General features: G+C 37.7%; 1 protein-coding gene across 2 annotated transcripts in view; it reads left to right on the top strand.

Moving 5' to 3' along the window:
• Nucleotides 1-13,031, top strand: part of LOC128867644 (BTB/POZ domain-containing protein Tiwaz) — a 146,037-nt gene extending 133,006 nt beyond the window's left edge. For both annotated transcript variants that reach the window (XM_054109065.1, XM_054109066.1), the window contains exons 4-6: nucleotides 10,049-10,156; nucleotides 10,231-10,721; nucleotides 11,664-13,031. In XM_054109065.1, the coding sequence (XP_053965040.1) occupies nucleotides 10,049-10,156; nucleotides 10,231-10,721; nucleotides 11,664-12,106 (1,042 nt within the window). In that variant the 3' untranslated portion in view covers nucleotides 12,107-13,031. The remainder of the gene's footprint in view (nucleotides 1-10,048; nucleotides 10,157-10,230; nucleotides 10,722-11,663) is intronic.
• Nucleotides 13,032-15,496: the final 2,465 nt, after the last annotated feature.

Genomic DNA, 15,496 nt, shown 5'->3' with positions numbered 1-15,496 from the left:
TAACAATTCGAAAGCAGTAAAATTATCGCTGGCAAATCACTTTAAGTTTCAAATTGCATTCAAAGCCGTTTCATTTGAGAAAATTTCATTAGATTCTTCGGTAATACTCTCAGTGCTAGTACTTAGATCGTCAATAGTTTCTTTGCTTTCATCGGTAACAAAATCCAACTCGACATCTAAATTTTCTGTTCATGGCAACTCAAATAACGAAGCCAGCGATGCTAGCGGCAAGTCATCTTCGCGCAGTTAACATATTTCCATTGTTGTTAAGCCCTGCTTTTTGGAAATAGTTTTTTATGGCTTCCATTTGCACCTTTGCCCAAGCTTCTTTTACGAAATGTAATGTCAGAGACATTTATAATTTTTTTAGTCAAGCCAGTCCCCAAACTTACCAAGCTATGCTTAACTTAACTTATATATACATATATATATATATATATATATAATTATAATTTATTTTAAATCCGGAAGGAAAAAGACATTTTTATATTTTACGGTTCTCTTTTTGATTCTCTTTCTACGCAGACAAGATTTCCAATTGGGTAGTAAAATTTTACATACATATGCATGTTTGTATGTATATGCTTTTGCATTTAAGATACGAAAATACATCCTGACTTGAGTTATTTCAAACAAATCCGCTTGTAGGTACTTTTCATACATTTGTTTTATCTCTCACCTCTCCCTGCCATGATATTATACTTTCATTCTGCCGCTGCTGGCTTTTGCTGCTATTTAAGCGTATTGGTACGCGTGTGCTTGAGTGCTTGTAAGATTGTGTGCAAATGTACATTTGTATGTACATATATGGGGAATTCTTACGCTGCTGCGGTCTCGGCTTTGGCTTCAGCTGAACCGAGGCAAAGCACAAAACCTCTGAGGGCGGTTTAAAATTGAGATAAGGTTTATGCCTGAAAAACTTTTTCTACGTACAGTAAGGCACAGACGTTTGCATACACTCACACACGCACACACATGCTAATGTGAGTATGCATATGCAATATCTTTTAAACACAAACACAAACATACATATACTCTTAGTCAAACACAAGCATACAGAGGAAAGGGTAGTTTTCTCCTATTTTTTTTTAATTTTTTTTTTTTTTTTTTGACTTGAAGCGCCATGAGTGAGGTATGAGCGGGCAGCTACGAGTATAAGGATACGAACGAAATACGCCGCCATAGGGACTATACTCACACAGCCAGAGGCAGCAATGTGAGAGTTTGTGATGCTGTTATGCCAGATTACTTGCTAGTAATTGAACAGGCGCTGCTTGCCGCTCCAACTACTCCAACTCCAGCTACAGTTTCGATTCAGATTTTGTCTCGACTTCGACTCTAATACTGGCTCTTCCACTATAGCACTAGCTTTACGAGCTTTTAGCATATGACATTTGTATATAAGTGTACTTTTGGAGTGGTAATAGTTCAGCTGTGGTTGCATTGTTATTATGTATGTAAGTTATACTTGTGTATGTGTTATCTTGTTCGCCATAAGAGGCCGCCAAGTAGTGGCTTACTGAGAATTTTGTTACCACATTAGCTTTGCGTATTTCCTTGTGTATTCCAGCATATTCGTGTGCATGTATCTTCGTGCATGCACATGTGTGCTCCTCTATGCATTGCACTAATTCCGGCTAAAGCGCCTGCAGGAAATTCGAGCTTTTCACATTTTTCGTCACGATGCTGCGGAGAATCAAGCCAGAAGAGGAAGAAGAATTGAGATTAATTCGACGCTTGGATTTGCTTGGCAAAACAAAATTCAGCTGGCTGCCTTTGCCTGCAGCAAAAGTGAGGATATCAAAAACAGCAGTAACTGCGCTATCTTCATAGTAGCAGCAGCAGCATGCTGATGTAACTGCTCCAGATTTCGTACAGTACAACCATTTTGGTATTTTAGTTGCGCGAGTGTCCTCTTGTTGGCGCGCATCTCATTTCACTAAGCGCTGTTGTTTTGCCACTATTCATCATTTTCTAACTTCAGTGTCTGATCGCTCCATTAGTTTAAGGTTTTACTGGGGAAAACGGAAAATGAGAAAATACTTCGGAGGATTAAGGCCACAATTCCTACTCCTCATTTGCTACAGTAAAATTATTAACCTTTCTTAGAGGTGTGACTGCCATTCAGTGGGCTCGGGTTCGGTAACCAGAAATTGGTTGGAAAAAGCAATAGAGACATTTAAGTAAAATAGTAAGTGCTATGTAGTAGGCAGTAAGGTAAAGGTAAAGATTCGCTAAGGGTAAAATTCCAGCGAAATACTTTATAATCTGTGCAGCGCACCTGCGCTCTCAAAGTGGCTTCTTCATACAGAAGCAGTAGTCTTAGTGATCAGCGGAGCCAACTATATAGATCTTCTAGTACAAGAGCGCAAAGGGAGGTGGGAGGCAATAATCTCAGGAATTCCAGGACCATGCTTCTCCGACCTTAGAATTCAAACGCTCACACTTTGGCAAACAAGATGGAACTCTGAGCAGTAGGGTAGATGAGCAGCGGGACTAATACCCGATTTAAAAAGTGGACAGGAAGAAAGCACGGTGAAGTTAGCTATTACCTAACACAGTTTTTGTCCGAAATTACCATAACCAACAAATTATGTAGTGAAGGTTCGTTAGAAAAAGTTGTTTCTGATAGCGGTCGCCCCTCGACAGGCAATGGCTAACCTTCGAGAGTATTTCCGCCATGAAAAAGCTTCTCATAAAAAAAATGGAAAAATAAGAGGAGGTTTGGCTGAACAAATACCTAAGAGAAGTGTACGCGCCAATTACTCTTTTCTTTAGGTTGTTGAATACAACTTAAAATTATTATTATTGTAGTTCCTAAACTCTCAAACTTTTTTCTTTTAAAAAATGTCATACATGTCGGTTGATCGCGGGATTCGCGGTAGCTGTTCTACTACTCATCTGTTCAAGTTCAGTGCAGTTGTAAGTAGAGTTGGGTTTCGGGAATTTCCCGACGGGAATTCTCGAGAAATTCTCGATATTTTTCCATCCCGAATCTCGAGAATTGAAATTTTTAGCATTTCGGGAAATCCCGAATCTCGAGAATGTTTCAAGATTTCTCGAGAAATCCATTTTTTTTTTTAATTTTTGTTGTCAAATATTAAGAGAAAAAACAATTCTTTCAAAAGTAAAAGAATACACATACATATGATTAATACCTGGAAACACCAAACTGTAACGGCCATTATGTTACAAAGAATCACACACTACATACTGTTTCGCAGATTCACATACAATTCACACCATAGTTTCAATTGCTATGCGAAAAGCCACAACAGTATAACTGTTCCATTTGTTTGTTTGTTTGTTTTTTTTTGTTTTAGGGTGACTACAGAGTAAATGCTAGATGCGTTGCTATGCTATGTCGAGGGAAAGCACTGTAACATCAAGCTAATGAAGTTTAGTTTTATGTAGCAGCAGTTAAGCAATTAGAAATGCTTTGAAAATAGTCAAGCAATTTCAATTTGTTCGCAGACTGCACAGACGACGTTTGTAAATTTATTTTTTGTAGTGAGCGGGTGCATTTCATTTTGTGGTACCTGATTAAGTATAAATTATACACCGTATAATAAAATATTTTGTGGTCCAAATATTACTTATTTTTAAGTTTTGAATCGACGTATCGTTGACTGTGAGTACCGGTTAGTTACTTCCTTTAAAAAACAAAATTTAAAACAAATTTTGAATTTTTAGCATTAAAAATCATGAGTTCAGAATACGAATACGACCAAGTGTGGCAGCTTTTCAAGCGATTTGACGACGAAGCAACATATTTGAAATGCAATAAAATCATTAAATGCAAGTCATCGTCAACATCTGGACTTCACCGTCACATGGAGAGGATACACAACATGAAGCGAAGGGAACATGAGGCTCCAAAAGAACAGCCACCAGCCAAGAAGACCCGAACTCTTCACAACTTTTTCAATACTTCTTCCTCGCCTGAATCGCTTGAACAAATTGTTGCAAAATTGGCTGAAGAAGATGGAATTCCAATAAACGCGATAACAAAAAGTGAGTTCATTCGTAATAGTAACAGCCGCTTAGGATTTCATCTTCCAAAGTGTCACAAAGCTGTTCTGGGTTTGGTTATGAAGTACTGCACAAAAATAAAAAGCGATTTGAAGATCAAAATTGAAAATTTTAAATCTGCACAGCGTAAGTTCAGCTTGAGCATCGACGAGTGGGCAAGCGTGCGAAACCGACGTTACATGAACATCCATATATATTATGACGATGGACAATCTGACAACCTTGGCCTGGTTCGCATTCAGGAATCATGTCCCGCTGAAAAAGTATATGAGCTCGTAAATGCAAAGCTTTCAGACCTCAATATAAAACTACAGTCCGACATCGTGGCTATTACAAGTGATGGTGCCAGTGTCATGATCAAATTTGGGAGACTATCACCAGCGGATCAACAGATTTGCTACAATCACGGCATACATTTGGCGGTCATGGAGGTAATGTACCAGAAACGAAAAGTCGCAAACAGGATATACGATAGTGACGTAAGCGATGGAGACGATTCGGATGATAGAGGCTCCGATGAAAATGAAAACAATGCAGCCAGTACTTCATTTTCCGACATTAATGCGGAAAACGCTTCCGATGACGAGGACGACAATATCGTATTTGTTGCTGACAAGACGGTCACTATAAAGTCTGCATTTGAAATCGTAAAAAAGGTTCGCAAGATAGTTTTGAAATTCAAGAACTCGCCTGTACGGAATGCCATCTTGCAGAATTATGTTAAAGAGGTCGAAAAGAAAGAGCTTTTCTTGCTGTTGGATTGCAAAACACGTTGGAATAGCCTGGAAACTATGCTGGCCAGATACATTTGCATCAGCAAGCATGTTCGTAAGGCGCTCGACACTCTTAATTTAAATTTTATGGCCACTACTGACGGAGAAGAAAAGTATTGCGAGGATATCATAAATGCTCTTAAACCTATACGTGTTGCTGTAGAAGCACTTAGTCGCCAAAATGTGAACTTACTTGCTGCGGATTCTATTCTCAAATTTTTGTTCACAAAATTGGAGAATCAGCACACCGAATTGGGCAATGAATTCTTATCCAGCCTAAAAAAAACTTAACAGCTCGTAGATCTAGCCGTTTGTTATCGGCCTTTAAATATTTACACGATCCAGTTAACAGCTCTAGTGACCAATCTGAATTTTTCCACACCTGTTCTTAAACAAAATTGATAAAAGAAGCCGAAAACTACTTGGTTCGTCTATTTTCTACGAGCATTCAAGAAGACCAAGCAGTGTCTAGTTCTGACGATGATGACGTATTTGCAACCAACAACGTCGATGAAGAAGATATGGCGAAACAGCTTGAAAAATACGTTCAGCAATGCTCAAAACCGAAAGCAGACATTGCGCAGCATGCGGCGAACCAGATGTTTTCGTCGCTTAGAAACGAGCTAAAACTATATGAAAAAACTGGAGAGAAAACACAAAATGTTGAAAGACTGATCAGGGCCAACATCGACTCAAAATGAGAGGAATTTTTCTACAGCGGGTAATTTTGTGTCCAAAAAGCGTACGCGATTGTCAGACGAAGCCATTGACAGTCTGTGTTTTTTAAAACACCATTTTGGGAAATAATGTTTACAATCACTTTTTTCCCCTATTTTAATAAGTATAATATTGAATTATTTTTGTTTTGAATTTTTTTGTAATTATTTTTGTTTCACTTTTTTGTTTGCAATAATTGAAATAGTAATATTTTCAAATATTTTTTTATGTAATTTATACTTTAATAAAAATAAATAAAAATAATATTTTATGAAATTCATTGCTCTTACACTGGTTTTAGATTTTTTTTTTTAATTTTTTGGAATTTTTCCCGAATTTTCGAGAATTCTCGAGAAATCTCAAAAATTATTCGGGAAATCCCGCATCTCGAGAATTGAAATTTTCGTTATTTCGGGAAATCCCGATTCTCGAGATTGGGATTTTCTCGGGAAATACCCAACTCTAGTTGTAAGAGCAAAACTGAAAACTACGAAGTAGCGAAGCAACTTCAATGCCTAATTTGAATAACCTTTTAGCCGAAACTCACCCAGCCGCCTTCTGCAATGCTGCGGGGACTTAGCTTCTGCGGCATGTACTGGGACAACCAGGAAGAATAACGTAAAGATTAAAACCTTTGTTCACCCAGAAAGAACTTCACTTTTCAGTTGCCTACTCTGTTGGAGGCAAACTTGAGATTTAAATAATTTCAATATTTATGTTTTTCTGATAAATGCATGTGGCATGTAATATCGAATAGTGTTGATATTATTTTCGATAAAAAGCTAACTATTCCCAGGAAACATATGTATTTATGAAAAAACGCATCTAAACATGAAACTTTACAGAAAATTGCCTTTTGGAAAATGGCTCTAAAATTCCGCACGCATACGAAACCTGTTGATACACCAAAATAGTTTGCCCTACATTTTTTTCAAACTGCGCAAAAACACAATAACTTTTGCTAAATTGAACATTTAAAATATGCACTAAATCTTTTCTTTTGTGTACATATAATTGCGGAAAATATTGTCCTTTTCATTTGATGGTTTATTACGGGCATTCTAAGCATTCCGGCAGCATTCTATTCGACCGGCAGACAACAAACGACGTTTAGCGTGCCATGCGGCAGTGTATCACAAACAAGCTTTTTCGCTTTCTGCTGCTTATACATACATATAGACTTGCAGATATATGTATGTGTTTGTGTGTGTTCATATGTAATTCGCACACTCCTTCAACGGCCAAGCTTGCCATCACTAAAACGCCGATTTTGCTTTGGGCTACACACACATACACACACTTAAAAGTAAACGCATGCAATCTTTGACGTACAACAACAACTGCAATTCGCTTGAAGCCATTTGTTACAGTTTTCTTTTGACTTTGGCAAAGTTTTTCGCCTGATTTCCGTAACTAAATTTTGTGGGTTGCCTTCGAGTTTTGGGGAGCCTATTTCTGCTAATATATTTTTTTTGTTTATTTCGGTCTTGTTGATGGGACAAATTCCACTTATGAATAAAGCAAATATCACTATGAATGTGCAAGGCATATGTATGTGCGTATGTATGTATGCATGTATGTACATATATTCAAATATAAATAATTGAAGGATGCAAGTGTTCATATTCTTCTATGTTTACGACAATAAATAACAGTCTGGTAATGTTGTAAATCTGTTGTTTGTCTGTTCAAGTACCTGCAAATTGCTTTAGAGTTCCTTTTAATTAAGGTTCAATAGTTAAATGCTCTCTTTTAGTGCAAGTCTACATATTTCTTTGGTAAGTTACCATAATATTGCTATTAATATATTTGTTATGTATGTATATGTTAGTGTTCCGAAATTGTTAGGTCAAAATGCATTGTTTAAAATAGTGCTGATCTAGGCTAGATTGCGTTCGACGGCATACTATAAATATTTTTACAGCGATTGCTCTGCGACCAAGTAGGCCAATTATGTTGTCCGACATAAAAGAAGCTCCCTCATTCCATAACTTATTCTTCTTCTTGATTGGCGCGGTAGGCGCTTATACGATTTTGACTAAGTTCAAAAAACACTGAGTGTAGCAAAATCCACATCCCCCTGGTCTTTCCAGCGCATTCCATAACTACTCATCTCTAAGCCCTTTGTACAAAATGTCATCTGGTTTGGTCTGCTCTCCGAAGAAATGGTTTCCAAAAACCTGGCTTGCATTCCCTGAAATTCAGAATACTTGCATTTAATCCAACGATCGCTGATTCGTTTCAATATCATAACACATTCGTAGACCCATGGCCTACCATGGAAATGTTCCATAAGTCGTAGCAATTTGATGGTTTTTACAACAAATTTAGCATTCTCGGCACAAGACGTATATCAACTCGTTCCATGCCCAAAACTTCGTGCACCGCTGCGAGCGAGACACCAAATTATTTTTTTTTTATTTTGCGCAAATGGTTTAAAACTGTTTCAAGATCGATCTTTAGCTCCTGGGCGGTGCTACGATCAACTTCTGTTATTTCCGTGATTTTATCGACATTTTCGACATTATTGGCATTTTCTTTAACATCAAAACTGCCTGAACGGAATCGAGGAAACCAAAATTGCACGTAATTAGATGTTACAGTATCGGCACCTTAAACACCCTGCACAATTTCAGCGTGCTGACTTGTATTTTCGCCTTTGTCAAAGTAAAAAAACTGTAAAATGTATCGAATTTTCTCTTTGTTAACTTCCATTGTTAACTCCTTGTGACTCAAAACTGAAAGGAACAAGCAAAAAACGGAAAAAAGGGATTTTAAGTGTGAAATTTCACTTTGACAACGAGCTTCAACTTCAAATTGTTTGATCGATACTTTACGATACCTATATCGATCACTACAGCCAGATGCCGAGAAGAAAATAATGGATTTCTTTTCCCCCTTTTTTGAAGCGGACATCAATTATCATGTTTGGACACGCTTATTCTTCTTTCTTATTGCATCCGACTTTCTTTCTTCCTATAAATGGAGGGACCTACAACTGTACAGCATAGAAGCCGTAGGCCTTACATTTCCTGTCGAGATACCAAAACCTAAAAAAATCTTTTTCTATCGTTTTTATTTATACATAAATAAAGGGTTTTCCAATAACAGGTCTTATTTTGAATAGGATTGCGCTATCGAGAGATGATTAACGATATTCTATGGTCGGATCAATACCATCCAAGTATTGATCTGGACAACGTTTATTTTCAACAAGACTGCGCTACATGCCACACAAGCAACGAAACAATTGATCTTTTACGGGAAAAGTTTCCGGACCGTGTTATCTCTCAAAGAGGTAATCACAATTGGCCACCGAGATCTTGTGATTTAACACCTTGTGACTTTTTTCTTTGGGGCGACGTGAAAGAGAAGGTCTACGCTAACAGCCCAGGGTCGATTCAAGATCTCAAAGATGAAATTCGTGAGGCTATCGAGGACATAGGGCAGCCACTTTGCAATTCGGTTGTGGAAAATTTCATGAAAAGGATATTGTCCTGTAAGCGTGGCCGTGGTAGTCATTTGCCCGATGTTATTTTCATACCTTCCTCTTTATAATGAAATAAACATCCGATCATTTATATTAAAAAATAGCATTTTTTTTTTTAATATCAAAATAACACCTCTTATTGGAAAACCCTTTAGAAACAAAAATTGCGAATAATTTATCATTATCGTAAGAATTCCAACAACAACATAACTTTGTAAGAAGAAATAAATATTAAGGACAGAACCTTGAATTCCCTCCTTCGTCCTACTTTCATTTTATATTTTGAAGCAAATGTCCCACTGTGCCCCTGATTTACATAACTTCAAATGCATATACTCGTATACAAAAGCAAATCAAAGGAAAAGAAGAAAAGTAAGACGCTCATGCCCTCACATAAATGTAAAACAAATCAAAAGTGCACATGGCGACCCACACTGAAACCTTTGCCGCTCAAAGCAACACACGAAGACCTCGTGAGCGGCAGTAACATATGGCCAGCGGGTGAAAAAATGGAACCCCACCGCTGCTTACTATAACTCACTCAGTGTTGTTGCAACGTTAGCGGCTGTGTTGTTGTGACTATGCTTTTTTATTTTTTTTTTTTTGTTTTGGCACCGTGGCATTTCGTTCAGCAGAACCTACGCGCGAATGCCACAAGGCCGGTGTGTCCCACTACACACCGCGCTGGGAACAAAATAAGTGAGTAAGGGAAAATATGTGGCGGGATTGTGTGCGCTGAAGTGGAGGTAGCAGAGGGTGGCGCAATTTCAAAAGAAAAGGAAAAGGAAAAAATGCCAAATCGCATGTGAATAGCGCGCCAATCAGTTTCTCAAGTTTTCAGGCAAAAGTTCCTAACAAACTTATTGCCGATATGAGATAGTTTATTTGTATGCGCTCGACTTCGATTAAAATGAATATGCAGAACAAATTTACTGCTGTAGGCGGTCGCTTTGTTTTTGGTGAATTTTTAAATATTATTCGTAAATTTTAATACACAAATTTCTCAACTAAAATGAATTCCATTTCCTTTTTGCAGAAAAAAATGCGACATGGACCGCGAACGCGAAAGAGATACAAAATCGCTCGAGCCGCGCGATCTATCATCGACGGGGCGCATCTTTGCCAGGGGCGATATTAAAATAAGGTAAGTCAACAAATAGCAAAATTTTGTGCAAAATCTAAATTCCATTACTCTCCCTCTCTCTCTTCACGGCACAGCGCTTCACCAACTGTCTCACCGACGATCTCGAATTCTTCCTCGCCCACGCCGACACCGCCCGCAAGTTCATCGGTGCCACCCATTGGGTTGCCGACCAGCGTAGGCGGTGGTGCATCCAGCGCGCCCGGTAGCACTTCCGCCGCTAGCGCCAGTTCCTATTTGCATGCCAATCACAAGCCCATCACCGGCATTCCTTGCGTGGCGGCTGCTTCACGGTATACTGCGCCCGTGCACATCGATGTGGGTGGCACAATTTATACCAGCTCACTAGAAACGCTCACCAAGTATCCAGATTCGAAGTTGGCGAAACTATTCAACGGCACCATACCGATTGTGTTGGACTCGTTGAAGCAGCACTATTTCATTGACCGCGATGGCGGCATGTTCCGACACGTATTGAACTTCATGAGAAACTCAAGACTTTTGATCGCCGAGGATTTTCCCGATCTCGAACTGCTGCTCGAAGAGGCGCGTTACTTTGAAGTGGAACGTAAGTATTCAATTTGAATTACTCATAGGTATATAAGTGTATGTACACATGTGGTCACATAATTAAGGCAATTTATTTTTTTACAATGTTTGCAATATTTTTTATGCTAAACCTTTTTCGTTCATTTTTTATAAAAACATTGTTCATTGTATAACAAAAAATTTTTAAATCAAATACAAAATTGACAAAAATTTAACAAATTTCCAAAAATCCTCATCCAAAATGTTCAACTTTCTAATCAGAATCTTAATAAAACTTCTAAGTATGCAATTTTATAGCCGATTTAATTAAAGTATAGTAAAATATAAGTTGACTATTTTTTTGCACACGATGTTGAGCATTTTCTTCCGTATAAAAGACTGCTTTATGTGCATGAAATGAGATAAGCAAAAGCAATTTTTTTCACTCCCCACCCATTCCCGGTCTCGCATTAAAATTGTGATGTGCATGAAAAAATAACTCTTTCTAACTTTTCTCTAAGAATATGGTCATGTGAGATTGATTTAAAAGCTGGAACAATGTTCTGAAAACAATCCCATTAATTATCATTCTTTAACTCTTAAACTAACTATTTTAAGCGGTTAGTGTAAGCAAGTGTAGATGAATTTATTTGAAAGTGAATGAGAAATATTTTCTTCATACACAATTTTAATATTGGAGTAAATTTAAATAGACTTTCAAGCAATAGAACGTACAATTTTTCGAGAATGCGTTTGCTAAAACTCCTTTGACAGACTCGCATGTATTCTTGAAAAACCGAGAGAGTGAAATCAAAAACTTCTCAGAAATTTCGTGTTCATAAAATATATTAACCTTTTTTTTAATTAAACTTCACTACCGAATTTGCAAAATCGCCTGAAATCTATTTGAAATACTTTATTTATTTACACATTTTCTTGTTGCTCTCCATTTTCTCTCTCCTCCTTCCGCTTGGGCCCACAGCGATGATCAAGCAACTGGAGAGCATGCGCAAGGATCGTGTGCGTAACGGTAATTATCTAGTGGCACCACCAACACCACCAGCGCGGATCAAAAGCAGTCCACGCACAAATTCTTCGCCAGAATATAATTACGAAGTGGTCGCATTGCATATATCACCCGATCTGGGAGAGCGCATTATGTTGTCCGCGGAGCGTTCACTCCTCGACGAAGTCTTTCCCGAGGCCAATCAGGCTACACAGACCACCCGCAGTGGAGTGTCGTGGAACCAAGGCGACTGGAGGCAAATCATACGCTTTCCATTGAACGGCTACTGCAAGTTGAACTCGGTACAGGTGCTGACACGCCTACTTAATGCCGGCTTCACCATCGAGGCGAGCACCGGTGGCGGCGTCGAAGGGCAACAGTTCTCCGAGTATCTGCTGGTGCGTCGGATTCCAATGTGATAGTCCTGTGCTTGGGAATTTATTTACGTTAAAGTAATTGTTTAAATTTTAAGACATTTTAGCGACAAGAACGAAATATTGAATATTTGAAAAAAAAATCAAAAAACACATAATTACCAACAAAATGAGAAAATTGAAAACAAAGCATAAAAAAAGAAAAAATGGTAATAAAGGTATAATAATTAAATATGAAAATTAAAATATATTATAAATGTGAAAAAATTTTAAATACAATGATCGCACATCCGTATACAGCACACAAATGAGTTGCATGCGTTTGTGGGTGTGGGTGTGGGTGTGTGTGCAACATGATTGCTAGGAACCTGCAACATGCCATGCAGTTTTAATGAGCTCGTAGTCTATATACATACAACAATACATATGCATATACTCAATGTAACTAAATTAATTGATTAGTGTTTTAAGCTCTTAGAGTTAATTGAAGAGGGAAAAATAAATCGAGGAATTAAATAATTATTAATTTTTGTTCAAATTCTTTATAGTTTAAAGAAATTTAGTTTAAATAAATATTATATGTTGCATCCACTGATTTGCTTGGCGAATTGATTTACTGTAATTGTACAATTGTTAGCTGGAGAGAAAAAAAACTTAAATGATAACGAAATTATTTAAAACTCTGTTTGGCTGAAGTTAATTTGTTTTTAAGGAAAATGTTTTTGAACTGAAGTGAATATTTTGTAAAAGCGAAGTAACAGTGACAGCATTTAACAATAGCCGATAAGCACGAATATGTCTGTGTATGTGTGCATTGCATTTTCATTAAACGTTTTATGAATGTAACTTTTGCAGAAAATTAAAAGAAAAAACTAAAGAACAAATAAAATAAATATATTGAAATAAAAAGTCAACGCCCATACATTACATAGATGAACATACATACATACATCACATTAGATGTCTTAAAAAGAGGTACTCAATAAATTAATTACAATTAATTACATTAAATGGATATTCTTGCGATTTTATTTAAGTAAGAATGAGTGAGCCGATATGCGAACTATCAAGAGCTGCTAAGTAAGTATGGGCCACAAAAAAGAAGTCTATTGTTATTGATGGCACAACATCAAGACGCCCTCCACAAATAGGAGAAGGCGCTCGGCCAAACACCCAAAAAGGGTGTACGCGCCAATTATCTATATATATATATATATAAGCAAACAAAACAAAAACGACAACCCAAATTACGTAAGATGTTCAAAGTGACCTCATTTCATTTCCAACCACGAAATCTTTGTGTGAGGGATATTCGAACTCTTACTAAAAACAAAATATCCTCAGGGGTTCGGATTTGTTGGTATTTTTCATTAATTCGTAGCTGCAGCTCTTCAAGACTATTTACAGGATTACCATAAACTTATATTCTCAAATATCCTCAAAAACGAGATCTGGAGTGTTTAAATCAGGCCATCTTTCAGGCCACAACACAGGTCCACCACTTCCTATCCATCTGCGTGGAAAAGTTTGGTGAACGTCTCTCTAAATGGAATCAAGAAAGCTGGAGACCTATGGTGCTAGAACCACATTTGTTGCTTTTGTAAGTCGAAAGGAATGTCGTCCAAAAAATCAATCTGAGTGTTTTGCAGTAAGTTTAGGCAAACAGCGCCCGTTAATCGGTTTGGTAAAACAACAGCACCTAGAAACCTATCGACTGCAATAAACATCCACATGTGTAAAAACCTTTTGTCTAATGTCCAGACTCCATTATTGCAGGTTTCACCGAAACCTACTGGACCGGACAGTATTTAGACAGTCAATAAACGACATTCACCGGGAGACCGTTACCACCTTCATGAACTCCCGTCCTGTGAATGCCGTAATCGGAGTCCAACCACCACCTATTGCAGATGAAGAGCTCCAGCTTCCCCGTGAGACTCGTGTAACATTGGCACAATTACGTTCTGGATATTGTAGCAGGTTAAACTCCTACTTATCCAGAATCGACCCCGACATACCAAACACATGTCCGGCATGTGAAGGTACCCCGCACGACACTAACCACCTCTTCACATGCCCCCTCAATCAGACTCATCTAACCCCCCTCTCCCTCTGGACCCAACCTGTCGAAACAGCATGTTTCCTGGGCCTACCCCTAGATGAGCTAGACGAAGACGACTGATGATATACTTACACTGACAGGGCTAACTATGCTGTTAAAACAACAACAACTCCATTATTGCATGGGCATTTTATTCAAATTCAACAAAAATAATTTCACAAAACATCAGTGATCTATGATAAGAATATTCAAGTAACAAAGAAGCTATTGTAAAAAAAGAATATCAGCTATATCTTAAAAGCCGTTACATATTTGTTAAAATTTGACTGTTTCTTTTGATCCAAACTATTTTACCTCGATAAATACTCTACATTATTTTTAACGCCCTGTATTTCAGCAAATTAAATGAAAGTACAGTTTTTTTAATATTAAAACCGTATCTAATTAGAATTTTTAGAAAAATACTAGAAGGTAAGTAAAATATTCCATATAATAAACGAATGGGACAATAAATACGATTTCGCCCCATCGCGCGACTTCTTCGGTAAGATATGTAAATGGTAATCAATTTAGAGGTATCTGATTTTAGTTCGAAATAAAACAACGAAAATTCAAAATGATTGGGCAGTCTTTGTTATTTTTGGATAGAATCATTCATGATATTTATTTTTTAAAGATAATCAAAAGTTGGCCGCAACTGCGCCGTAATGCGGACATCCGCAAATTCCAATTTTGAATGAATCGCTGGAGGAATTCGGTTGGTATCTCGTGAATAAGACTTTACTAACCCTCACAAATAAAAGTCCAAAAGTGTGATAACGCACGATGTTGTTGGCCAATCCACTGGCCCGAGATGAAAGATAAATTGCTCACCGAAGCAACGACGTATTAAAACTATTGTTTAACGCTGTAAGGCTGTAAGGCAAGTACCGCCGTCTTGTTGGAACCAATCGTTGTGGAAATCACGGGCTTCAATTTCCAGCATCAAAAAAATCGTTTATCATGGCGCGATAGCGTCCGCCATTCAGTGTTACATTGGCGCCAGCCTCTGAAGAAATATTGTCCGATGATTCTTCTAGCCCATAGGCCTAACCAAACGGTTGATTTCAATAGATGTAATGGCTGTTCTTGAATGGTTCCGGGTGCTCTTCAACCCAAATACGGTGATTTTGCTTTTTGACGTAGCCATTAAGCCAAAAATGGGCCTCAAAGCAGAACACCATAAGTTGGCCTGAGCGTCACAGAGCGTCGATTTTCGTAATAAAAGTGTACGATTTGTAAACGTTGTTCAGGCGTTTCCATGATGCAATTTCAATGAATACTGAAAAAAGTTTGACAATAGTCTCGCCTGATCTATCAAAAAAAATCTATTG

The sequence above is a fragment of the Anastrepha ludens genome, chromosome 6 (genome assembly GCF_028408465.1).
Source record: "Anastrepha ludens isolate Willacy chromosome 6, idAnaLude1.1, whole genome shotgun sequence".
NCBI lineage: Eukaryota > Metazoa > Arthropoda > Insecta > Diptera > Tephritidae > Anastrepha > Anastrepha ludens.
Note: the sequence above shows the minus strand (reverse complement) of the source record. Positions and strands in the feature narration are given on the sequence as shown.